At 47.0% G+C, this 25,189-nt stretch overlaps 2 protein-coding genes across 2 annotated transcripts; both read left to right on the top strand.

The window, feature by feature from the left end:
* The first annotated feature begins 82 nt into the window (after positions 1-82).
* Positions 83-7,422, top strand: stx3a (syntaxin 3a). The gene is made up of 10 exons (XM_076884510.1): positions 83-1,448; positions 1,916-1,990; positions 2,084-2,183; positions 2,264-2,338; positions 2,493-2,563; positions 2,896-3,004; positions 3,680-3,753; positions 4,548-4,682; positions 5,146-5,256; positions 5,813-7,422. Exons 1-10 carry the CDS (start codon positions 1,419-1,421, stop codon positions 5,888-5,890), a joined length of 858 nt encoding a protein of 285 aa, XP_076740625.1. The 5' UTR covers positions 83-1,418; the 3' UTR covers positions 5,891-7,422.
* A 427-nt stretch (positions 7,423-7,849) lies between these two features.
* Positions 7,850-25,028, top strand: kdm2aa (lysine (K)-specific demethylase 2Aa). The gene is made up of 25 exons (XM_004572367.5): positions 7,850-8,558; positions 11,053-11,191; positions 12,213-12,291; positions 12,376-12,422; positions 12,894-13,072; positions 13,193-13,299; positions 13,368-13,461; positions 13,629-13,782; positions 13,852-13,967; positions 14,038-14,164; positions 14,266-14,495; positions 14,581-14,658; positions 18,859-18,986; positions 19,197-19,320; positions 19,415-19,543; positions 19,889-19,972; positions 21,177-21,212; positions 21,293-21,398; positions 21,487-22,116; positions 22,200-22,353; positions 22,888-23,139; positions 23,225-23,388; positions 23,463-23,609; positions 23,958-24,176; positions 24,397-25,028. Exons 1-25 carry the CDS (start codon positions 8,517-8,519, stop codon positions 24,576-24,578), a joined length of 3,747 nt encoding a protein of 1,248 aa, XP_004572424.3. The 5' UTR covers positions 7,850-8,516; the 3' UTR covers positions 24,579-25,028.
* Positions 25,029-25,189: the final 161 nt, after the last annotated feature.

Here is a 25,189-nt window from a genome sequence, read left to right as displayed (position 1 = left end):
AAGTTTGAGCATGACGTCGCGTCACACAGTCAGAGTCGTGCTGGAAGTAGGGCCTTGGTTCTGGTTGGACTGGTGCATGTCTACTTGTACTTTAACTATATTTAAAAATGGGGATGTTGAGCCTGCATCGTCTGAGCTACCTGCAGCGTTAACAAAGAAACAGATGAAGATGATGAATGGTGCTGGACTGATGTAAATGTAAGGTCTGCTCCTGAGTCTCCCAGGCTCAAATCCAGCTGTGGAGGAAAAGGTGCAGGTAGCGTGGACACTTTCAGGATGTCTGATCTGCTGCAGTCCCAGCCTGTCATTTGTGTTCATTTTTTAATCAGCGTAGGCTCCTTTGAATCATTTGCACAGGAACAGATGGGACCTGCACCTCTTGACTGTTTCACAGACAACATTCACGTACTGAGAGTTTTTCCTCCACGTCACAAATGTTCTATTGTTCTTGTGATGGGTAAATAATAAGTAAACAGCTCTAGTTATGGTTGTTTTGTAGCTTCAACACAAACGTGGAAATGTTGTAATCAAAGCACCAAATAACGATAAATGCGCTGCAGGATCGGTGTGGTGAAAGAGTCGTACTGCCATCTGTGACATGGGAATAAACTCATTTGTTACAGACGTGGAACAAATGGCTTAAATGAGCATTTTGGGTCCAAGCAGTCCCTGCTTCAGAGTCGGGGACAGTCATCCTCCATGAGGGTGGGGTTGTCCTGGCAGTGACGAAGCAGGGACCTGGTGGAGCAGGCTGGGCAGCCTGGCCTATGATGGAGTGCTGGGTGGGGAGCGTGCCCCTTCCTCCACCGCTGAACACGTGCTTCACGGTGCTGTGAGGTGGGTCAGGGCTGGGACAGCTCTGCTGCTGGGACTGGCTCGTTCGTGCATCCGAGGGACAGCAGGTCACAGGAGACTGCTGCCTGCTCTTATCACTCAGCCCCCCCGCCGCAGACGTCATCCTTATTCATGGTGCTTTCTTATCTATACAAATAATAAGACACAGTAGTAACACATCCTAAGACAAAGGCCAACTTCTGCTCTCCTTTCCAAAGAGAAAATCCACAGGCTGCCGTGTGGGAGGAGGGACCAGGAAGAGGTTTATCGTGGTCAACACTGTCGTCCTAATCCGCTCTTAGGGGATAGAGGCTTAGTGGGACCTCAGGTTAGGTTGATCACAACTTGTCTCAGACACAACCATCCACACGAGCAAGGCATTCATTGGTTTGCACGCATGAGTTATTTCACCCTCAGAAGTCTGTTCTCTTCTTAGTTCTGCGGATTCATTGAAGCAAACGTTTCTGTGGGCAGGTGTAGAGGCAGCAGCTCTGTGGACCTCAGAGAGCACACCTGCCACACTCCAGCTACACACTAGCTGTTTCTTTCTTTGTGTTTCTTTAATTCAACCAAGACTTCTGAAGATGAAAGACCGCCTGGCTCAGCTGAAGGAGGTAAGCAGGACTGTGCCGCTGTTTGCCTTCTCGTCGATGGCGCCTGCGTTGTTCGCACGGGGCCTGACTAGTCTGTACTATAGATGTCATGGTGCGAGGCGACTGCCCCACTGTGGAGCTCAACTGAATGTCAGAGATGTTAGCCGCAGACGTGAAACTCAAAGTCATGTTTCCAAAAGATACAGGAACTGCTTTCTTCTCATTCTTTTATATTCTGACTGAATTTATAGTGAAATCAGTAAGTCCTCATCAATCTTTCTTTAATGTGAGGAGCTGCTAATCACACAAACGACAATTAATCATCGTTTATTTTAGACGTGTCAGGCACCGATTCAAAGTGCAGCTGGTGTCATGTGACTCACACACAGGAAGTCGTTTCAGGCTCAGTACAAATGTTCTTGTCTTATCACAGAGACAGAAAACGTCAGTTAATAGTGTGTGTGTGTGTGTGTGTGTGTGTGTAACAGAAGAGCGATGCAGGTGGTGATGATATTGAGGTTCCTGTGGAGAGTGAGGCTTTCATGGATGATTTCTTTGCTCAGGTATGCAGTGTGTCTGTCTGCTCCACTTTACATGCATCATAACACAAAATGCATTTCTACTCTTTGATGCCTCCGTGTGTGTGCGTCTGTCAGATTGAAGACATCCGCAGCAGTATTGACAAGATTGACGAGAGTGTTACAGAAATCAAAAAACTCTACTCCACCATCCTGTCTGCCCCGACCTCCGACCAGAGTAATGCAGATAACGTGTTCAAATGTGCTGCCTGTGATTCTCAGTGTGTGTGCGTGACGCTCCATTTCCACCTCTTGCAGAAACACAGGATGATGTCGAGGCTCTCACCAATGAGATTAAAAAGTCGGCCAACAATGCAAGAAACAAACTGAAGAGTCGGTATTGGTTTGGTTTCCTTCTCCGGCACACTGTCTGGTTCCCGTTTGTACAAACATACGTGTGATCAGAATGTGTCTCTGTGGCACGCCTAATGTGTTGTTTACATGTGTGAGTAAAAGCAGTGGTGAACATTGTCCGTGTGTGCGTCAGGTATCGAGCGCCAGCTGGAGTCAAACGCCGACGAGAGGGCCTCGGCCGACCTCAGGATACGCAAGTCACAGGTCAGGCAGTCGTACAGTAGCTCTGATTCACCCGACCCGACCACACAGACAGAGCGCAGCACGCTGCTGTTTCTCTTGTGATGCCTTAAACATCCACACGTCACGTTCAGATCCACCGAGTGTAGCAGGCTCCACACACACACACACACACACACACACACACACACACACACACACACACACACACACACACACACACACACACACACACACACACATCCTTTTACATTCAGTGTCGGTGCAGTCCTCTGTCCTCAGGCTCGACTGTGAAGCTCGCCCACCGTGTGTGTGAGAGCCTGTCATTGGAGTGTCTGTGTTCTTGTCTCCCCCAGCACGCCATTCTGGCCAAAAAGTTTGTAGAGGTGATGACAAAGTACAACGAGGCTCAGGTGGACTTCAGAGACAAGAGCAAGGGACGGATCGCCCGCCAGCTGGAGATCAGTGAGTGCCAGCTGCTGATGATATGGTTACGTTTAAGCTTGATGTGGAGGAAACCACAGCTTCGGGATCCTTTATATTTCCCTTTTTTTTTACAATATGTGAAGAGATTCACAGCATAAATGATCTAAATGCTCCTTAAAACCTCACAGTCGTTCCCCTGGACCCTAGTCACAGTGCTAACGCTGCCGTCTCCTGTCCTCTATCGTAGGTTTTATCAGGTTCAGGCCGTCAGACTAAAGAGAATTCGACTTTCTTTAAGCACTGACAGCTGCTACGCTTTAAACATATTTATGTGCCAACTTATTGTTGTGTACTGTGCTCAGATACATGTTTTAGTTTTTAAATAAAATGACAAATATCTGACAGAAAGAGCCGTGTGTGTGAATGGGTGGATGACTGGATATGTAAAGCGCTTTGGGGTCCTTAGGGACTAGTAAAGCGCTGTATAAATACAGGCCATTTACCATTTACCATAAAAATAGCCAACGTGGTGTTTTTATGGTTTTACTGTGTCACATCAGCCCTAAAGGTTAACAACCACCTTTTACATCAATCAAAGTATTAATACAACAGGCACCTCGTAGTATTGTCAGTGTAATCACATGCTGTTGTGTGTACAGTCATGTTTCTACTGGCTGGTGCATGAACAAGTTCTTGTCTCTGTGATCTGTTCAGCTGGAAAAACAACGACTGATGAAGAGTTGGATGAGATGCTGGAGGGAGGAAACTCTGCAGTCTTCACAGCAGGGGTAAGCCTGCATGTGCATGCATGCGCACACAAACACCTGCAGCAAACCAGCGTCTTTGGCCAGAGGCACGAACTCTTAGTGGGTTGTGGAGCGCAGAGGCTGTTATAAACCAGGAACTATTGTCCTGCTGGTTTGTGTTTGATGGTGTCACTGTGATCTCCGCTCCACTGTCATTTAATGACATCTCCATGTGAATTCTCTCTGTGTGTTACATGAAAACTTGTCAGGGAAATGTCCCCTCACCCCCTGAGCCTGGTTCTGCTGGAGGTTTCTTCCTGTTAAAAGGGAGTTTTTCCTTCCCACTGTCGCCAAGTGCTGCTCATAGGGGTCACATGACTGTGGCAGTTTTCTGTCTGTAGGGATCTACTTTAAAGCACCTTGAGGTGACCGTTGTTGTGATTTGGAGCTGTAGACTGTTCTAGCACACGGGTCAGCACAACTTTCATTTCACAACTATTTTTAATTATAAGGAGAAATAATTAAGTCAGCTAATCAACAGAAAACAAATTGTTATGTATTTGATAGGCAGTGCAGTCATTCCATTAAATTCTCGGCTTTTCAAATGCAGTGATTCTCTGCTTGTCTCGGTGTGTGTTTGTTATGTAGGCACGTTTCTTACTATTTAGTGTCGTTACAGCAAACTGGGAGATGTTAGCTGGACTTACAGGCAGATGTGATTTGTTTTAACCTGTAGTTTGGCACTAGCAGACCCTCTGTTTGTGAACATCCACTTGTTTGTGGTGTATTCTTTTAAGTTGTGTGTCTCTGGTCACCTCACACTCCCTCCCCCACAGATCATGGACTCTAAGATCAACCAGCAGGCCCTGAATGAGATCGAGGCTCGTCACAAAGACATCATGAGGCTGGAGAGCAGCATTAAAGAACTCCACGACATGTTTGTTGATATTGCCATGCTGGTTGAGAACCAGGTTTGTGAGATCCTGCAGCCCAAAGTATTCTCGAGCATTCACAGTTCTCGATTAACAAACTATTCTCACCCTCTGAGCTGCACTTCTTCCATTTTAGCCGTGTTATAAAACATGAAGGCTTGCTTCTCCTTCTTCCACTTTCTGCTGACTTGCATGGTTTGTGAAACTGAATAGTAGCCCTGTTTAGTTCTACTGTACATAGAGTCGTGCACAGCACAAGTTATTCTTTTAAAGCTTTTCAACAGTAACTCGCCCTGTTTCCCCAAAAAGCCCATCTTGCACAGAGCTTGTTTAACTGTGACTAAGTCCTTTCATGACTGAAGCTTCAGTGTGCAGCCGATAAGAAAAGTCATGTGTTTCTGACACAGTGGGGTACGCTCCCACTTCCTGTGTAAACAGCAGACAGGCACAAATCTTACTTTCATTAACTTTGTGTTGTCTCTCGTGTTGTGTGCCCTGCTAGGGTGGGATGATTGACAGAATCGAAAGCAACATGGACCAGTCGGTGGGCTTTGTCGAGAGAGCCGTGGCCGACACCAAGAAGGCTGCCAAATACCAGCAGGAGGCCCGCAGGGTGAGTGCAGAGAGGAGAGAGGGACTGTGGCAATGCGTTAGTGCTCTGGGTCAGTGTTTCCTGTAACGATGGCATCGGCCTATCCTCGAGCAGACAAACCACTAGTGAAGGTTAGATGCTGAAGTTGCACACGCTGACTGTACCCGTGAGTAAGAAACACCTGCTGCTGTTCCTGCTGCAGTGCGTCTCTGAGTAGCTTACCATCTGAGCCATGTTCCTGCTACAGCATGTCACAGCGTGCTACAGCGTGTTACAGCGTGCTACAGCGTGGTGCAGCGTGTTACAGCGTGCTACAGCGTGGTGCAGCCACGTTCAGATCCTTCTGGGGAAAAATGTCTTTTTGTGAAGCAAACGGGTTAAACCTCACTGGCTTGTGTGCTCCGGTCACTTTGAGACTGTTGTGTTTTGGGCACTTTAGGGGCCTGTTCAGACCCTGGGGGCCTGGGCTGTAGATGTAGGGTGTGCTTTAGTCTTGCTCGGCCTGACCGGGAGTCATCTTGTTTAACGCCACCTTCTGTCTCTGACCCCTCCCCCCCGAACCAACTTGTCTCTCCAGAAACAAATGATGATCTTCTGCTGCTGCGTGATTTTGGCTGTCGTCCTGGGTTCATTTGTCTACAGCTTCATCAAATAGAGACCCTAATGAAGAAAGTCTCCCACCATCTGAGGCCACGGGAGGCCGCAGGACACTCAGTTTGCTCTAATTTCATTACATATCAGGAACAAAGCGCCACATTTATGATCAGTTCAATCAGAAAAACATGACGATAGCTTTCTTCTTCATGGCCTCGCTCCAGTCTGTGTCCCTAACCTGTCCAATAACAAACTGAATATGACTGTGTGCACAAAACAGAAAAGAAAAGCTGGAGACCTTTCAGTGCAGCGACCGACACGTTAATAATCCCACCAAGAATGTCCACATCATAGGGCTACATGCATGTTTAATGTGTTAGCATCAGCTCATCATTACTTAGCTGTGCTCAGTGCAAATGTGTGTGATACGTCTTACCCTAACCCTGCTGCAGTTGATCTGCTGTGGAGCGATTTTTCAGAACCAAACTTGGAATTTGAAAATGTGCAGCATGAAAGGTCACCAACAATCAGGGCCAAGCCTGTGAATTACTGAGTGTGACTGCTAGCATGCTCCATTTCATTTTCATTCACTGATTTGTCCACTTATCATATCCATATTCAGGAAAGTGCACCTGATTTGTAAACAACTTTTGAATAATGCAGCCATGAAAAGCTTTTATTAGGAAGATTAGCTGTTGTGTTGCTGTGTAAGGAATAAACAGCAGAGGGTGTCCATTAATATTAGAGTGATTACAGCAGGTGCTGGTACCTGACACACCTGTGCTGTAGACTGCATCCTGCCCCGTGTCCACAGCAGGCCCATCGAGAGGCCTTTAGGATTCACAGTAAAAATCCACGTAGTGAGCTTTTAACCTTGAAGTGATTAAAAATGGCTCATCTTAGATAGTGTGACTCAGGAATTGATGTTCATTTTAAATGTGTAAGATTAGAAATACAAATCATTTGATGATTCAGGTATTTGGTTTAGATCGTTGTTATTTGTGTTTATTACGACTGAACTCTCATGTTTGTATAATGTGCTTGTGTGTCTGTTTTTATGCTTGTTATTCTGGCACTTGCTCTGACCCACACTGTGGTGTTGGATGCAGTACAGCCCACTCGTGAACTGAGAGCCTGCTCTCCTATATCAATATTTTTGAAAATGTGTATTCCAATAAAATTCCAATTGGAAGTTTTCTGAGGCGTCTGAACAAACTGATGGCAGACTATTTAGTTGCGCAGTGTGTTCAGAAAAATAACCTGGAAGATTTGTCCTGCCGGGAGAGGTCATCGATTATCGACAGGCAGCTGTTGTGTGACAATGAACTATCACAGATTTTATTCATATTCAAATTTGATCCTAGGACCGCTAAATATCAAATTCCGGGGATTGAGGTGTGCATTCACAGGGACACGCTGTAAGGTCTGGTCTGCCGATGCTTCCAGCGCTTCATCGTTAGCTTCTTTGTACACGCTGTGTGTTTGTGTCTGCTGCTGACTGAAGGCCGTGGCTCTGAGCACGGCGAACTATTTGTAAAAGTGCATCGTTTGTAGTTTTCTTCACTTTTTGAATAAAAGTCAATCTGTCAGTTACTACACTTCCACTTCCATTTTATTTCACCATAGCGTTTGCCGACGTTTTCCTCTCGCTCGCCGTACTCAAGCTGTACGCGTTTGACAAACAGTCCCTGCCACCAATCACGAGCGCTACGCAACATTCTCCAGCCAATCAACAGTAAGCTGTTCAAAGTGCACTTCCATTTATGGGGCGGCGGGCACTTCCTTGTTGGGTTGAAGGCTACAAAACGTGTCCGTCCGCCGTGTGCCTCTGAGAGAAGAAAACAGGCCACAGAGGGCGTAATACGTCTCCGATTACGGCGGGTGTTTGTAAGTGGACGGATCTCCGCTGCGATGGGGGTAGGCATTTAAAACGCATTATTTTTGTGTAATCGTGTTATTTGAAAGTAATGACTAGTTGTATTGAGTGATAGACGGTGGTTATTGTGATAACTGTTAGCACGATAACTGTTAGCGCGATTGGCTAGTTCTTATGACTGATTACGCGTTTGTCCACTAGTCGACCTGTTTTGACTATATCAACCAATTAGATGTGAGTTTGTTTTGGAAGTGTGCTGTTATTGGTTGCTTCCCAATTTCTTTATATGTTGATTGGCTGGCCATATCCAATCAGAAATTACAGCTCTTTCGCGTGAGTGGCACAGCTGTAGTCCAATGAAAGGGTCGTGGGCATGAGTGTGAATGGTCCAGTGTCCGTTTGTGGGCGGGGTATAGTGAAAATGGCGGCTGTTCGGAGAAGGAACTAACTTTATTACCATGCTAGGACTAAAGCAAGTAATAGTGCCAGCTTCTTGTTGTTTTTTTAAATGTTGATAGCCGTTCCGGAGTCATGTCGTTTTGTCTCTGTAGGGTAGTGACAGGGCAGCTACGTAAGCTAGAGAGGAGTGTGGCTGTTAAAAACCAGATAAAGAAGCTCGAACATTAAACCGTCCTGTCGGATTTTCTAAACGCCAGCGAGTCCGGCTCTGTATGCGACTAAATTGTAAGAAGTCGGTGAATTAGAGGTAGGCAGCGAGCCCTGCCAGGACAGCACAGTGACGGCTCCTGTGGGACCATCGCTGCCCACTGGTGTCTGTAGTGGCACTCCGGACCCGCCTTTGGTTCCATGAATGAAAATGGATGATTCCAAACCGCGCTGCAGCAAAAGACTGGTAAGTGTCGGGCAGATTCCAACACGCTGGTTCTGCTACCTCAGCCTGAGCCCTGTTTTCTGTTACAGCGGGAGACCACTGCAGGATGCAGGGACGCAGAGCAGTCTCAACGCTCAGTGTCTGCCTTCGGTCAAATCACTGCAACTTTATCTCTGAGCTTCAGGTTCACGTGCGTCTTGTGCAGTACCATATCTGACAAAGCTGCATCACAGTATGCGCCGGGTCCGTGAGGGTGAAGCACAGCGGGTGGTATTGTTGGAAGATATGCTGTAGAGCAGGGTGTCAAACTGAAGAGAGCTGTGGGCAACTCCCTCTCAAGTAACTGAGTCCTTTCATTGATCTACCAAATAAACACAGTGGTCCTCTCTCTGGCCAACACATGGCAGTTGCTACCGGGCAGGTGTGGAGTGGTGATAACCAGCACTTTGCTTTCATGTCCAAATTTTTTTCTCAAGTGTGTCTGTTTGTGAGTAAACAGACACGCCTGCTGCTTGCAGTTTTGTGTACCTGCAGACTTACTGTTCATGTTCCTTAGAAGTGTTTTGAAATCGTAGGCAAATTCATATACAGAACTTTGTTATTTACTGTGAAAATGCAGCTAATAAGGAGGTAATTGAGGGAAACTCTATAGTTAACCTTTTAGTACTTGTACATTATACAAAGGAAAATGCTGAATGACTTATAATGACCAACAGCCAAAAGTACTAATGAATCTGTGCCTGAGGCATCAGTTAATGAAGGGTGTGTGTATGTTAGTATGAGGGGTTAGGATAAGATGGCACCCAGCGCCTTTCCCCATCATTTTCAACTCCAGGTTTATTTTCTTTAAAAAGGACCTAATAAGGTAAGAGTCCTGAGGAACATGAAGACTGTGATGGACGCACGTTTCACACGCGGGTTCAGTGTACGTGTGTTATCAGTCTGTACCCCAAGTATCTGTTTGACATCATCAAAATAATGATGCAGGGCCAGGATAAATGTTGCAGCCAGCCAATGACGTCGCCTGAGCTTTCAGTTAGCATTATAAAAGAAGTCAGCAGGTGCTTAAAAAGAGTAACACTAGCAAACCAGCATGAGTGAAATAAGTTGGCTGTTAATTTATGTTGATAACTTGTTTATTAACACTTAGAGCTCGTGGTTTGCTCCAGAAGACTCTGCTATAAACAACTATACATCACAACTGGGGCAGGGCAATATGGCCAAAATACTTATCACCATATATATTTAAACATTTGCGATAACAAAATAACTGACGATATAATTGACACGAGACAAAATACTTTACATCTCAACTTTATTAGTGCAAAAAAAATCAATGTATTTTCACTTAAACAAGCAGCTGTTTGTTTGTATGCACATTAAAGTTGTATAAAAATGTAACAGTGCAAATTCGTTGCTGACAGTTTAACCAATCTGTCAGCAAGACAATCCATCCAGTGGTGCGGCTTCATAGTTCAGCAAAGTCGTACTTTGATAGATTCTTGAGCGCCGTGTTCGGTAATAACGACGGCCCGCTAGCATGCGCTACCAAAAACAGTGCTTTGTTGTGTATCTGACGGACGAAAGCTAAACCAGTTCCACACCACTGAAGCTGCAGCATTTTTACAAACCAGTTCTGGTTCGTTTCATTCAACGATCCACTTTCGCTCTTGTCGTTCTCCGTCGCTGCCATGATTGTTCCTCCATGTGCGTATGTAAACAAAGGCACTGCGCATGCGCGTTTTACCCATATTCTATCGCCATATTTCATTTTCTTATTATTGCCCAACATTACACCGGTATTCCCGTGAACGGTACGATATGGCACAGCCCTAATCACAACAATGTGATGATCAGTTGCAGTCTCGATCCTGGACTAACATGATGATGATGATCACACATGCCTCTTCCTCCCTTTGCTGGAGTTCACACCTGTGCACGTGAATCCGATTAAGTTCTGTGTGTACTTGTCTCCGTGTGTCGGCCCCGTGGTGCGCTGGTGTCCTCTCGGTGTCTCCTGTGGGAGGCTGCAGCCTCGGGCCCAAAGTCGGATCGTTTTGAGGACAATGAATCTATTAAAGTGCTGATTTTATAGTTCCTGATGCGTCACGATGAAGCCGTTTTCATCTTCTTGGTCAAAAAGAATTGAGGTGGGCCCTAACGTGGACTGTCATTCAAGCCCATTTCATTTATACCCATTCAGTACTCAGTAGCTGCTGTCAGGCCTAGGATACGACAGAGGTGATCCCTGTGAGTGAACACTTGGCAGTGCTGGGAAGCTTCCCCTACAGAACCTAATGCTCATGAACCATAATTAGTTTTCAGATATTTGGCACGAGGCTGTAGAAATGGTTACCTATTATCCTTTTAGCTGCCACTCTGTGAAGCGCCACTTTGGACTTTTTCTTTTGCGGTTGGTTTGATAAGAAGGACTGTCCAGTTTGGGTTAATGTCCATCCAAAGCACTTCAGTCCTCTGTCTTTTACCATCCCTCTTACTCTGTTCTCCTCTCTAGCGTGCTCGTAACCAGCAGCGTTACCATGATGATGGCATCTCAGATGAGGAGATTGATGGGAGGAGGATGTTTGACCTGGAGGAGAAGGTTAACAGTGAGAGGTTCAGCTCTGACCGAGTGCTTCGCATGGATGGAAAAGGTTGGTGTGAACACTGTCTCCATCGTTCTCTCCCAAAGGGAGGGAGTGTGTCCTGGGTTCTGTCCGTCCAGCAGTCCAACAGCCACACCCACATCAACATATTACGTTCAGCGTTTGTGTGACAGTAGACATCAGCTGATTTAACTGGGTCAAGGTCGTATCACATGGTAAAAGCGCTACAGATGACACTACCCATAATTTTTGCCCGTAGCAGCTCACACTAGGGGACCCTGCAGTTGGGCAGAAACGATCCCGTCTGCAGAGTCTGTGCACTGTTAAGCTCTTACCAGGTGCGTTGTTCGGCTCGTCCACATACCTGTTGTTGCAGATTGGTTCGATCCTCGCAATATAAACTAGGCCACTCCCCTTGTCAAATCAAACCAAATGACTTTTATTGTTGTGTGTGTGAGAGAGATGGCTGGACGTGTACAAACACACTGTATTCGTAGGTATAGTGTCTTTGTGTTTCTTATATGGGTTTAAGCTTTGAGTCTTTGCGTCTGAGCTTTATTTTTCAGAGCCTGACGCTTTTTTCTTTGCTTCTTAGAATCTTATAGCGAGGGAATATTTAAATGAAGAAACATGTCTTATAAAGCAGCAGTCGTTGCTGCACTGAGGTGGTGTCACAGAAATTTGAGAGATCGTGCTTGAAGAGTGAGATATGCCAGTTTATTAGGATGCCACACAAAGATGTGCTTTCAGGACCCTGGACAGTGCACACGGTGTTCACTGTGATGTCATGAGCTGTGCTCATACATGTGACTGTAAAAGGTCAGCTGCATGCACTCTGACATCACCTCCCCGTGAAATCTGCAAATCCCAAGAAACCTAACACACCAGTCACAGAGCGTAGAAATAAACTCGTGTCAATCTGGCGTTTGTGGAGGTTTTATCTGGTGGAAGGATGGAAGCTGGCCTAATATAAGAAACAACAGTACTGTCCTAATTATCCATAGGACAGTACTTCTTGTCCTATGGATTACAGTCCTGTGTTGAATGACGCTTGTATATTTCTCTGCAGACTTTACATACGCATTCATTCAGAGAGGTGGTCTGAGGGACCCCGTCGTTTTTGAGAAGCCTGATGGACTGGGAATCAAGTAGGCCCCTGTGTAACTTCAGTGTTATTAAATACGTCTATAAACTGAGCTGATGTAATGATGTTGTGTCCTCTGGTTCTGCAGGATGCCAGATCCTGACTTCAGCGTCAATGACGTCAAGATGTTTGTCGGTAAGGCTCGTTCAGTTACACACTGCTACTAAGCATCAGCTTCAGTCCTGGCTTTGCCTCGCTGTACAAACGCAGTGATTTAGGTAATAAATGCTGTAATTACACACTTATTTAAAATACGGGGTTTTCTATTAAAAACAAAGAAGAAATTGAACCTAATTGTTGAAAATAACTGTCAGTGATACTAATTAGAGGTGATTTCTAACTGAATCATGTCCATAGGTGTACAGGTAGCTTCAGATTAGCACAAACTGAATTTTATTCATATAGAGCCATTTCAGCCAATGAGCCTGTATGTGAAACACTCACTGCTGATCAACTTAAGGACAAAATGATAAATAAAGTCATTACTTTGAACGTTGTCTTGATGCTCCTCACTCAGTGAGGTTTCTGGAGAAGCTCGACATCCGCCCAGCTGTTGTGAGCAGCCTCTTGTGTCACGCTGTGTCTAACAGAAGGCTCCCCTCTCAGGTAGCAGACGCATGATAGATGTGATGGATGTGAGCACTCAGAAGGGGACCGAGATGTCCATGGCCCAGTGGACACGTTACTATGAGACCCCCCCGTGTCAGAGAGAGAAGCTCTATAATGTTATCAGCCTGGAGTTCAGCCACACCAAACTGGAGAACTGGGTCAAGAGGCCTGCCACAGTATGTACCTGCAGGCCTGTTTGACTGGAACTGCTGACAGGAAATAAAAACCTTTAAAGTGATTTTAATCTGTTTGTTTTTTCTCACTGTTTGTATTTTGTCTCACGTTTGCACGTGTAGGTCGATCTGATCGACTGGGTGGACAACATGTGGCCTCGGCATCTGAAAGAGAGACAGAGAGACTCGACTAACTCTATCAATGACATGCAGTACCCCAAAGTACAGAAGTAAGTGTCCTGCTGTAGGCAAGTGTGGCGGCAGGATGTGAGCCGTGATGACGATGATGTCTCCACAGGTACTGTCTGATGAGTGTTGAGGGCTGCTACACAGACTTCCACATCGACTTCGGTGGGACTTCAGTATGGTACCACATACTGAGAGGGAGCAAGGTGAGGCCACGAGGGGCCGGCTAAGAGACGATCTCTTTCCCGTTACAGCTTCGGGTCAACGCATAAGTCCTGTCAAGTATAAAGAACAGGCTAGAAGGGGAGGGGCCTCCTGAAAGTGTCTGTTTTGTCCCACAGCAGAGCACAGTGAATTACACTTTTGTTTGCAGGTGTTTTGGCTGATTCCTCCGACTCCTCAGAACCTGGAGCTCTATGAGAACTGGGTACTGTCAGGGAAACAAGGAGATGTGTTCTTGGGAGACAGAGCGTCTGACTGCCAGAGGGTTGAACTGAAGCGGGGCTGCACCTTCATCATACCCTCAGGTACACACTGACGTGCACTCACTACCTGCAGAAGCAGTCCTGTGGTATTATAATCACTGTGTGCTACAGGTTGGATTCATGCCGTTTACACCCCGGTGGACTCGATGGTCTTTGGAGGAAACTTCTTGCACAGCTTTAACATCCCCATGCAGCTCAACATCTGTAGCATAGAGGACAGAACGCGGGTAGGTGAGCAGGCTCTGCATGAGCTGCTGAATGAACGTGAATAGACTTTAATCTTTTTACCTCCTGCAGGTTCCAGCGAAGTTTCGTTACCCCTTCTACTATGAGATGTGCTGGTACGTGCTGGAACGCTACGTCTTCAGCCTGACGAAGACCTCCTACCTCACCCCAGAGTTTCAGAAACACTCCCTGGGCATTGGTATGTACACAGCCCGCAGTCACTGCCCACTGGGGGACACACATGCGTGTTGTGTGGGCCATACTGGTCAGTCCTGAGTCTTTCTTATTTCCTTCATGAAGGTCTGAAGAATCTGTGTGGCTCAGATCCAGTCAGTGAGCAGCTGAAGACTGAGGGGGAGGGTGTTGGCAGTGAGGAAGACTCTGAGAAGCTTCCACTTAAGGTCCACCTGACCCCCCTTGAACTGGAGGGACTCTGGAACCTGCTGGGTAAACTGGAAGCTCTGCCCTCTAACAAGAAGTGTGTCCCAGCAGGGATACACAACGCCCCGGCGCTCATCACACACATCAAGGTATCGCTCGTCTGTATGTCGTCGTGGAGCTCCATGTGAGCCTCGCGGTTCTTTCTGTCACGCTCATGTCTCTGCTGTCCTGCAGGCACTACTGAAGGAGCACGCTAATGACAATCCCAGCATGTCGTACACAGGACGGCCCATCGTCAGGTGGCCGAAGAGGGTAAGCGGTCTTTATTCACCAACAGACTGCACACTTGTCATGGTAACCCTGCCTCTGGTCCGTGGAGCACTCCGTCTGTGCAGAGAGAGACTGAGTCACATGAAGGAGGTTTATGATCCTGTCCACAGTCCTGTGAAGTACGCCTCGTGACTCGGTAGTTTTTAAACCTTTAACACACATAACAGTTTCTGTGTGTGCTGTTCATTTAACTCTGCGTTACAGACACTGATTGCAGATCCTCAGCTCTGCACTCTGAGCTGTTTGTGCCGACTGTGGTCATAATACACAGCACCAAGTTTGGACACGTGCTAACACGTCCACTCTGGTCTCGTCTGTCCAGCAGAGCTAACCGTGCGTGCGCACAAAGATGTGTGTCAATCGAGCGTCCAGATGTTTGTTCGGACATTACGAGCAGTCGTAAAAGTCCCTGTGACCAGCCGTGCAAACGGACCACAACAACAACAAATTATTTATATAACGATAACATGCACATAAAGCCAATATTCAGCTCTTTTTCTTTTTCTTTCCCCCATCTGTTTTCTTATGCTTCACGGGGGGGGGGGGTCACCCACCCGGGTCACCTGGAGGTAAATGTGTTTCCTTATACAGCCGGACTGGGTAGGATGACTACCAGATGTTTAGTCGTTCGCACACTTGTTCTGTCCTGACCTTTAGCGATTGATGGTGCATAAGCTCTGATAAGAAGAGAAGCAGCAGGGAGGAGGGAAACGGGAAGGCCTCAGAGGAGGTTCATGGATGTAGTGAAGGAGGACATGCAGGGGGTGCTGGGACAGGGTGAGATGGGGGCTGATGGTCCGCTGTGGCGGCTTCTGAAGGCAGCATGTATACTTCCTGTGTCATCGTACCAGCTTCCACTGCTAATGTCCGTCCCAGTGTGCTGGACTGCTGGTAACTGACTTTGAACAATCCATCAAGTCCAAGTGATCAAAGTCATTTTCTAGTGTAAATAATTAACCCTCATTCAAATTCAAATTTTATTTGTCACGTACACAGTCATACACAGTACGATATGTAGTGAAATGCTTGGACAACTGCTCGTGACCTAAAGAAAACAAAAAAGGAAAAGGCTATGAATAAGATAGGAAATAAATATGAAAAATTAAAAAGGGTAAATTTAACTAGGAAGGAATAAAATATAAATTAAGGTTAAAAATGAAATAACTGTTCAACACAAATTAGAATGAAGGGTAAATTTAACTGGGAAGAATAAGATAAAATATATAAATTAAAGTTGAAAATAAAATAACTGTACAACAAAATACACAATATAGAACTATATAAGAATGTATGAAGAAATCTAAATATAAATAAATATATACACAATAACAGCAGCTGTACAAGTATTAACCGGAAATGAAGAATATAGTGACCAGTGTTGTGCAAAACCAAAGTCCAGAAAGTCCAGTGTGTGTGTAAGAACTGTATGTGTGGGTCAGTACTGTGTGGTGGTGTGATTGAGAGACCGTATCGCCTGCGGGAAGAAGCTCCTCCTCAGTCTCTCTGTGTTGGTCTTCAGGGAGCGGAATCGCTTTCCTGACCTCAACAGAGAGAACAGTCTGTTGTTGGGATGGCTGAGGTCCTTCACCATCTTCCTGGCCTTGGTCCAGCACCGCCTGCTGTAGATTGAGTGCAGGTCAGGGAGCTCGGAGCGGATGGTGCGCTCAGCTGACCGCACAACCCTCTGTAGAGCTCGTCTGTCCCTCATAATGTCCTCCTGATTTCCACACAGCTGTGGTCCTCAGGGGACAACAATGTCCCCATCTGGTTTGACTGATGCATAATTAATATGAAGTTTGTTTTTCCCACACTTTTAATTAAAACTTAATTCAAACACAATTCCTTTTATTCCATTTCAAATGTAAGTCTGATAAAAACCTCATAAAAATGAATTTTTTCTGTTTTCGGGTAAAAAATAAATTAAATCATCAGAAATCATGAGGATCGTTTCACAACCAGAGTCGGCTGCTTTAACAGATGATCACAGACGGGTTTATGTCAAAGTTAATTTAGAAAGCTGTTTTTAAACTACAAGTTTTTTACTGGCAGCACATAATCACATCTGTTGTCCTCTGGGCTCAAAAATGACCCTGTTTGCTTTGACTGTTTATCAAGCAACAAGTATAAAATATCATCCATCTCTGTGTTTCAAGGTTTTATTCAACTTTATTCCAACTCATTGCCTGACAGTTTTCTATATTTTGGCATGGTAGGAGGGCATGAGTCTGAGTGAAGGCAAACTTTCATGAGGACAAAGGCGTGTCCATATTTGACCCAAGTGCAGGAGGAAGCTCAGGTTTATTCCTCTGCACTGGTCCCATCATGGACAGCATTCTTTCTGCAGTTGCAGGCCAAGGGGCATATACAGTAAACAAGCTGTTACAGGTGATTGTTTTCTTTTGGAAACCTGCAATGTTAGGGACAACTCGTGTCCTGACTGCAGGACAGACGGTTTGCCATCGCACACGAGCATGTTCCATGTACAGCTGGACCTGCATCACATGCTGCCCATGTTTTTGTCTCAAAGTTCCCTGGTTTACTTGGATGTTCTGTTGGACAGAGTCCTCTGAAGGGGACTTGGTGCTCATACAGTCACATCAGTACCAGGATCTTACATCACAGCAGGAGGAACACCCACTTGTGTTTCAAGTCAAGTCAACACCAACACACATCATACACCTCACAGGAGCACGTTTGTGTCATGAACGACGATCATCTATTGTGTCTTTATCAAGAAATTATGTCCTTTTTGTGCTTCTATGATTAATCTTGTGTCAGCATGAAAACTTCTCTACCAGACTCAGGATGTCATAAACTGGCCGTAGCGACTCTACTGGATGCACGGCAGTAAGAATCAACACACCCACATATGCCTACAGCTGCATTCGGTCCATTTTTCTTCCTCTCTCGTTGTCCCTCCTTGTTCATCATTGAGTTGGCTGTAGAGCAGGTCATCTGCTAATTGGATGGTTGTTGGTTCAATCTCTGTGTGCTCTAGTCTGGAGTTCTTACCAAGGTGTCCTTGGGCAAGTTACTGAACCCCAACTTGGTCTCTGATGCATCCATTGGCATGTGAACGTTAAAAAGCAGAATACAAGCAGAATACACTGTGTATAATGCTTTCAGTACTCGAGTAGAAAAGCCACTGAAGGAGTATGGGACCTGGCACATGTGCTTGGACTGTGGTAGATCATCTTTCTCTGAGGCACATGAGAGAGTCAGGCATCGTCTGTCACTGGGAAGGTTAGAAGACCAGATCAGTGTTTCCTCACGTTACTGCAAATATTCCTCTGTCTCAGCTGATTCCTCTTTCCTGCTTGATTCTTTGTCTTCATCATAATTGAAATGGATGATGTGTAGTCCTCTGACACATCTTCTATTTCAGTTTCACATTCTGAAAATTCAAGAAACTTCAAGAAGCCCAGTCACTTTCTCTCCAAGCTCCTCAGACTACCATGTCCTGGATGCCTGAGAACCTACTTGAACATAGTTCAGATTCTTCATCACTTTTCTTCACTTCATAGCCTTCTTCCACTTCTGCAGGTGGCTGATGTGCTTTTTCAGAGAAAGGGTAGCATGTGCTCTAAATATTGACAATATTTTCTATATCTTCTAACCCTGGATCTTCCTGAACAGTGATTCTTCCTCCTCATTATATTAAAGACAATATGTGCTTTGTCCTACTGGTCATTGCTTTGCACAACATGGTTTAAAAAAGTAGCTCACAGGCCTCCAGAGCAGTGGAGGCCTGTGAGCTACTTTGTGTGTATGTATTATTGTAGGGTCGACCTTACAATATGAAGCACCTTGATGTGACTGTTGTTGTGATTTGGCGCTGTGTAAATAAAACTTAATTGAATGTTGTTGTGGTTGTTGTGACCTTTGCTTGAGCCCACACATCAGTGATCCAAGATCAAAGGTGTTTGAAAGCAGTAGGTTGTTTGCAACACCTTGTACTTTGGGGACTTTTGTCCTCGAGGACCACAGGTGTTATAAAAACCCCATAAATAAATGAAATTACTTAAAACTTATTCCAGTCATGCATAGCACAGTAATGAATAACTTCTGTTATTTTCAGACCATTTGATGAATGAAAAACACATTTTTGATAGCAAAAGATTTCTTTAGAAGACCAATGTCCCAAGGACAACACATTAAAGTGTTTTTCTCTTATGCTTCCAGCCATCATGGTACCAACCTCCTCCCCCTCCCCCACCACCACCTCGCCCTAAACTGTCCTCCACTCCCATCACTCCACGACCTCAAAAACCAGCGTCTTCCATGTCCGTGTTGAGACGGCGCAGGGTCAGGTAAGGAAGTCGTACCTGTGTCAAACCTTTTGTTACTTCAGTTCATATAAAAACACGATGCAGTTTTTCTTCATATTTAAGACAACATACCAAATGTTTTAACTATTTACAGTGCAGTGAAATGATTTTCATGTTTGGATTTCATTATGTGCCACAGCCCCGTGCTTCGTTTTAAGCCATCCTGTTCTGTCCTTGTGTGTGTGCGCGCAGGTGTAAACGCTGTGAAGCCTGTATGAGACCTGAGTGTGGAGACTGCAACTTCTGCAGAGACATGAAGAAGTTTGGAGGCCCAGGGAAGTTAAAGCAGACCTGTGTCCTACGACAGTGTCTCTCTGTTAGTAACTCGGTCCTTGTTTTTATTAGTCATTGTCTTTGTAATTAGCAACATGTATGCGTGTGTGAGATACTTGACGACCCGTCTCTTCCAGCCGGGCCTGCCTCTGTCTGCGGTATGTGAGATCTGCAAAGAGCCCAATCAGGAGGAGACCGGAGACCCCTCCCTCACTCTGATGGAATGCTCCAACTGTGCCCAGATCGTCCACCCTGCCTGCCTCACAGTACGACACACGGAGCATATAGCAACTCAGTGGGATGTGCTCGTCTTGTTGTTGACAGTTCAGCGCTCGTAGCCTCGCTACATCTTAAATAGAAGCTGGATCCTTAGTAACTATGACCGTAACTTCGTAACTATGACAGCATGTCTGAAGGCACAAACATGAAGGTTCCAGGTTGTATTGAGGCTACGTCCACACGTACACGGGTATTTTTGAAAACGGAAAATCTCCGTTTTCAAAAATACCCGTGTACGTGTGGACGTAGCCTTAGATTGTGACTCAACTGTGTCTTTCTTCTCATCAGTCCTGTGTGCTAGCATGAGTAACTGTCTGCATGTTTGTCTGCAGGTTCAGGGGGAAGGCGTGGTGAATAAAGACCTCCCGAGCTGCTGGGAGTGCCCGAAGTGTGTGCAGGGCATCACTGATCCAGAGGTACACAATGCATTAATTAGCCACTGTTACAGCCTGGGCGCGCGCGCGCGCGCACACACACACACACACACACACACACACACAGTGTGACAGATCTAATGGGCTTATGTCTCCTGTTTGTTTTTCATTATTATTATTTATTTTTGACTTTGATTTAATTCCGTCACAGTCATCAGGCAGTGATGAATCGCTGGCTGCTGGCCACCAACAGCGTATCCGTCCCCACGGCCCCCTGGTCCTCAGGCTGGGTCCGGGGCCCTCTCCTAGCGTAGGGGGTCCTGTGGGCCCCCATCAGGACGGGGAGGTTGTCCGCTGTGGTTTCTTCCCTGCTCCTTCTCTTCCTTCCTGCTCTTCCTCCTCAGCGTCACTTCTCTTGGTGGCGGCCCCTCTGCCTTCTCAGCCAATCAGCTCGAGACTGGTGAGAGGTGCCGCCTGTTTGTGCATAAATCCACCCGTCTGTCGCTTACATCACTCCTTTTTCTTTGCCATCTTTTTTTTTTCTTTCTTAAGAGAAGAGACACAAAGCTTGGTCTAAAGGATGTCAGCGAGTCAGTGCCCCGGGCTTAGTGTCCGTGCTGGGACGCAGTGAGGGTCTCATCCTGACTCCAGCTGTAAAGCAGCAAATATCCGTTTATGGCTGCACACATATGTTATACTGAGGGTCTGTATAATTAGCCTATGACACACTGAGGTGTTTTATATAAATACAAACGTGGTTGTTGGTGTTCTGTGGACCTGCTGAATCAGCACTGACTGACGTTCTGTGAACAGGAAATGGATATTTTGAACCATTTCCTGCGAGCGTGCTAATCATTCTGCTGCTCCCAGCATCGGAGAGCAGTAAACAAACACGAGTACCCTCTGCATCGTCTCATTGCGCTTGTGTTCAGTGACAAATGGCCTTTCTCTGAAGCTAGATAGGTACTGAGTCAAAAATGAGTGTCTGATCGTCAGCGCTAATTCTGTGGTTGTGGTGGAGGTCGCTCTCAGCTCGATAAATGCCGACTGTGACAGGATTTCATGTACATGTCTGATGGTGTGCACACCGTGAGCACTGATTGGTCCATGTAAAAGCATGCTGATGTGTGGACGGGTTTGTAAGGGATTAAAAAAACCATGTTTGTGTTGTTCCAGTGTTTGATCGAGATTTTGAGTTGAGCTGTTGGTCGTTTCTACTCTGAAAGAATCCATTTTGTCTTTGCAGCAGCCTAAAGGTGACCGAGGTGACAGCCTTCCACTGGTGAGTGTTCCTCAGATCCCTCCTCTAAGATCATTTGTTATGTCTCCCATCACTTTGATTATTCCTCCCACGCTGTCCAGAAAAGGAAGTCCTCCTCTCTGCTTGACGCTCGTATGGCTAAGATCTACAGACGCCAGCGCCACAGCCGCGATGGAGAAGACTCCGTCAGTGACGATGACGATGAAGGTTTGTGGCTGTTAAAATCTGTTTTCATCAATTCAGTTAGCGACAGCATCAAGAAAACAGAGTTGATTCTTTGTTCTTCCACGTGCAGCCTCTCAGAGAAGAAAGATGGCACTTCACGCTCGGGGTGGGACTCACTCTTCCAAGAGGGCCTTTGGCGCTAACAGGAGAGGCCTGCTGAGAGGAGGCTCGGCCCACAGAGGCAGCAGAGCCGGGCTCGTGAGTCCGGGATCATCTTCTGTCCTCAAGCTCAAGCGAGGGGTTGGCATGAGGGACGCTGGACGCCGAGGACGAGGGGTCAGGTTGCGCGGAGGTTCCAGAATGCAGCGAAGAGGAGATGAGTCTGACGAATCTGACGAGGACGACGATGACGACGAGGATGATGACGACGAGGACGACGACGACGATGATGATGAAGAGGATGAGGAAGAGGAGGACAGCGAGGACGGAGATAAAGAACAGCATCGTCGACACAGGAGACGGCGCAGGACCGATGATGATGAGGATGAAGACGTAGACAGCGAGGGGCAGTTTGACCCTGAAGAGGAGGAGATGGACACTCTGGAGGATGATGAGGAGGAAGAGGTGGAGGAGGAAGGCCGCTGGGATTCGGACCCAGAACCTCCGGTCCTGCTGGTGTCTGATCTGAGCGATGACCTGCTGAGTGGCTCCTACCTGACGGTGACTCTACAGCGCCCCAACAAGGCCAAGAGACAGTGTGGTAAGAAACCAGCACAGCAGCTTAGGATTGGCTCACATCTGCAGGCGCAGCATGAGTAACAGAAGGCTCTTTTCATGCCTCAGGCTCCATAGTTCCAAAGCTGGAAGCAGCCATGGGCCCGAGGACTGCTGCAGGGCAGCAGGGCTTTATTCAGAGAAAGGGCGCTCTGTCCAAACCTGCACGGCTCAGGTGCACAGACCCCGCGGCTGACAGCATAACCCCACGAGGACCCGGCAGGTAGACTTTAGCACATATTGAGCTTTCGTGTCACGTGTTGGTGTTCCATCCATGATTCAATGATGTCCGATACCTCTGAGCAGTCCTGGGACAGTCAGCTGCTGTGCTCATGTGGCAGAGCAGGCTGGCGGTTCCACCAAATAACCTTGGGCAGGATACTAACCCCATGTTGCTCTCTGATGCATCCATCAGAGTGTGAACGTGTGTGAATGTTAGGCAGTTAGAATGAGTGCTTGTGTGAATGGGTGTATAAAGCGCTGTATAAGAACCGGTCCATTCACCATGATTGGGCTGTCTGCTGCTGGCCAGCTCTGCACAGTCCACTGTTTAAAATATTAAACGACAGTCACTGGATAAAAGCACAGAAAAGAGGCCAGAGTGGAGATCTTATTGGGGATGAGGCTGTTTGGATGTATGGTGAACATTAGATGACCAGACTCGGTCCATAACGGAGTGACTCAGCTTTTTCCTGCCCGTGTCAAATGTGCGTGATTGTATCGCACATAAGAACTACGCTGTGCTGTGTCGTCATAGGCCTCGCCTGCGTGGTAGCCGTGGTGAGAGAGGCGCTCGAACTCGCTCCGCGTCTTCTTCAGAGGAAGAGGAAGCTGCTGCTCACCCTGCGTCCTCCACCCTGTCTTCTCCATCGTTGCCGTCTCTGCTCTCCTTTAAGGATGTGGGCAATGAGAGAGGCGGGGAGAAGGAGGTCTGGGTGTCTGTGTTCAGATACTTGAACAGAGCTGAGCTGCTGGCCTGCATGACTGTCTGTAAGGCCTGGTACAAGTGGTACGTTACCCTCGCGTCACCTTGTTCTGTACATGCAAAGCTCCGTGCTGCTTATGAAACGACCACCGCTTCCTCCCCTATGCAGGAGCTGTGACAAACGTCTGTGGAGCCACTTGGATGTGAGTCGGTGCAGCCCGCTCAGCAATCAGGCCCTCGCAGGCATTGTCAAACGACAGCCCACCTCTCTGGACCTTTCCTGGACGCCCATGGCCAAGAGACAGCTGAACTGCCTGCTAACGAGACTCCCAGGTACGAACGCGCGGCGTCCCAAAGCGAATGTCTCCTGTCCTGGAGAGTCTTACTAAACCTTTGTTTGTGTTCAGGTCTGAGAGAGCTGAGTGTGACTGGTCTGCCCTGGTCCTGTCTGTCGGCAATGGTTTCTCCCACTCTGCCCCATCTACGGCTGCTAGACCTGCGCTGGTGCGACGGCGTCACAGACGCCCAGATTAAAGAGATCGTCACGCTGCCTGGTCAGTGGCACGGTGGGCTCAGTGAGCTGTGTTTCACCCCACTCCTCCTCCAAGCACTGGGAGGGGCTGCACTGCCACTGCTTGAAGTTCAGTGGCCGCACTGCCGAGCAGCTCGGGACATGTTCTTTAGTGTGATTGTGATCAGCTGAAAGCTTGTGATTGGGTTTGTTTCATCAAGCACAAAATGTTTCCAGGTGTAACCAGCAGAGATCTAAAGAAGCACAGAAACCTTCCTCCAGACACATGTGACCAAATCAAAAGTAGTAGTAGTACACCTGTACAGCTCGTGGGATACTGTGTGATCAGAATACAAGCCAGAGTCTGCTGTGTGTGTGTGTGTGCGCGCAGGTTTGGAGTCATCCCGCAGCAGACTGAGGAACATGGTGACGCTCCGCCTGTCCGGTCTGGACATCACTGAGTCCACTCTGAGGCTCCTGCAGCGCCACATGCCGCAGCTGGAGAGGCTGGACCTGGCTCACTGCAAGGATTTAACAGACTCCTCGGTCGCCCTGTTGGCAGCAGCTGGGACTCACACACGCAATAACCTCACCGAGCTCACGCTGGCAGGTTTGAACAAACACACTGATCACTGTTGGCTTTTTCACACACCCGAGTATAGGAAGGCTGCTGTTCCATTGGCAGACCCTCATCCCTTTGATTCCTGCAGGAAACAACTTCTGTTGGCCACTAATGATGACACGTGGTCGTTCATAGCTGCTCTTCTTTCTTGATCCAAAGCCTGAAAATCATATGAAGACATTAAATGTGTGTCTGTGTGTGTTTGAAGGCTGCAATGAGCTGACCGATGGCTGCCTGTCCTATCTGAAGCGCCTCTCCTCTCTGACCCTGCTCGACCTCAGAGGCTGTAAAGGCGTCAGCAGACGAGCCTGCGACGCCTTCATCTCCGACCTGTTCCACGTAGCTGTCTACTGCATGATGGAGGAGAAACTCATCCAGCGCCTGGATTAACATGAGCACACACTAAACACAAACATTTTATTTATGATCACACAAGCTGCCGACGTTGGACTGAAGCATTAAAGCTGCCAAAAAGGCTGCCTTCAAGTCCCCGTGTCGTCTGATGTCATTGTTCAAGCATTTCTGTTAGTCTGGTCTACAAGAAACACTTGTACGCTTGAAACGTGTTATCTGCAAATGCTGCCAAACTATCACCAGGAGATCAGATTGTTCCCTGAATCTCGAGTTACTGCCTGAATACGAAGCTCTGTTACGTTTGCGTTTCCTTCATGTCTAAAATGTTCACCTAACGTAGAACCCCTGTTTTTGTTCAGGGGACTTGGGAAGTTAAAGTCTTGGTGGTCAGTGTTTTGCTCTTCTGCGTCTTAACACTGATTGCCTGTGTACATATGTTGTTTGTTTCATATATGACAGTGTAGCATATAAAACTTTAAGAGTCCACGTTTCTGTGCCCATTTGTTAAGCACTGTGTTTACAGATGTGCCGAAACAGCCGGTGTATCTGATGAATTGTGCCCCACATGGAAACATTGTATCAGGGAGCTGCAGCGTGGCCACCAGCTCAGCGCCTCCAGCAGGCACCCACATATGCACTGACACTGC

The sequence above is a fragment of the Maylandia zebra genome, linkage group LG6, assembly GCF_041146795.1.
Source record: "Maylandia zebra isolate NMK-2024a linkage group LG6, Mzebra_GT3a, whole genome shotgun sequence".
Classification (NCBI taxonomy): domain Eukaryota; kingdom Metazoa; phylum Chordata; class Actinopteri; order Cichliformes; family Cichlidae; genus Maylandia; species Maylandia zebra.
The sequence above is the reverse complement of the archived record's forward strand: the minus strand, read 5'-3'. Positions and strand labels throughout refer to the sequence as shown.

Excerpts from the sequence above, each read along its gene's own strand:
- stx3a (XM_076884510.1), top strand. The coding sequence starts at position 1,419 with ATGAAAGACCGCCTGGCTCAGCTGAAGGAG. Across the intron at positions 1,449-1,915 it reads GCCTGGCTCAGCTGAAGGAG|AAGAGCGATGCAGGTGGTGA; the intron begins GTAAGCAGGACT and ends TGTGTGTAACAG. Across the intron at positions 4,683-5,145 it reads CCATGCTGGTTGAGAACCAG|GGTGGGATGATTGACAGAAT; the intron begins GTTTGTGAGATC and ends GTGCCCTGCTAG.
- kdm2aa (XM_004572367.5), top strand. The coding sequence starts at position 8,517 with ATGAAAATGGATGATTCCAAACCGCGCTGCAGCAAAAGACTG. Across the intron at positions 13,783-13,851 it reads CACCTTCATCATACCCTCAG|GTTGGATTCATGCCGTTTAC; the intron begins GTACACACTGAC and ends TGTGTGCTACAG. Across the intron at positions 14,496-14,580 it reads CGCTCATCACACACATCAAG|GCACTACTGAAGGAGCACGC; the intron begins GTATCGCTCGTC and ends GCTGTCCTGCAG.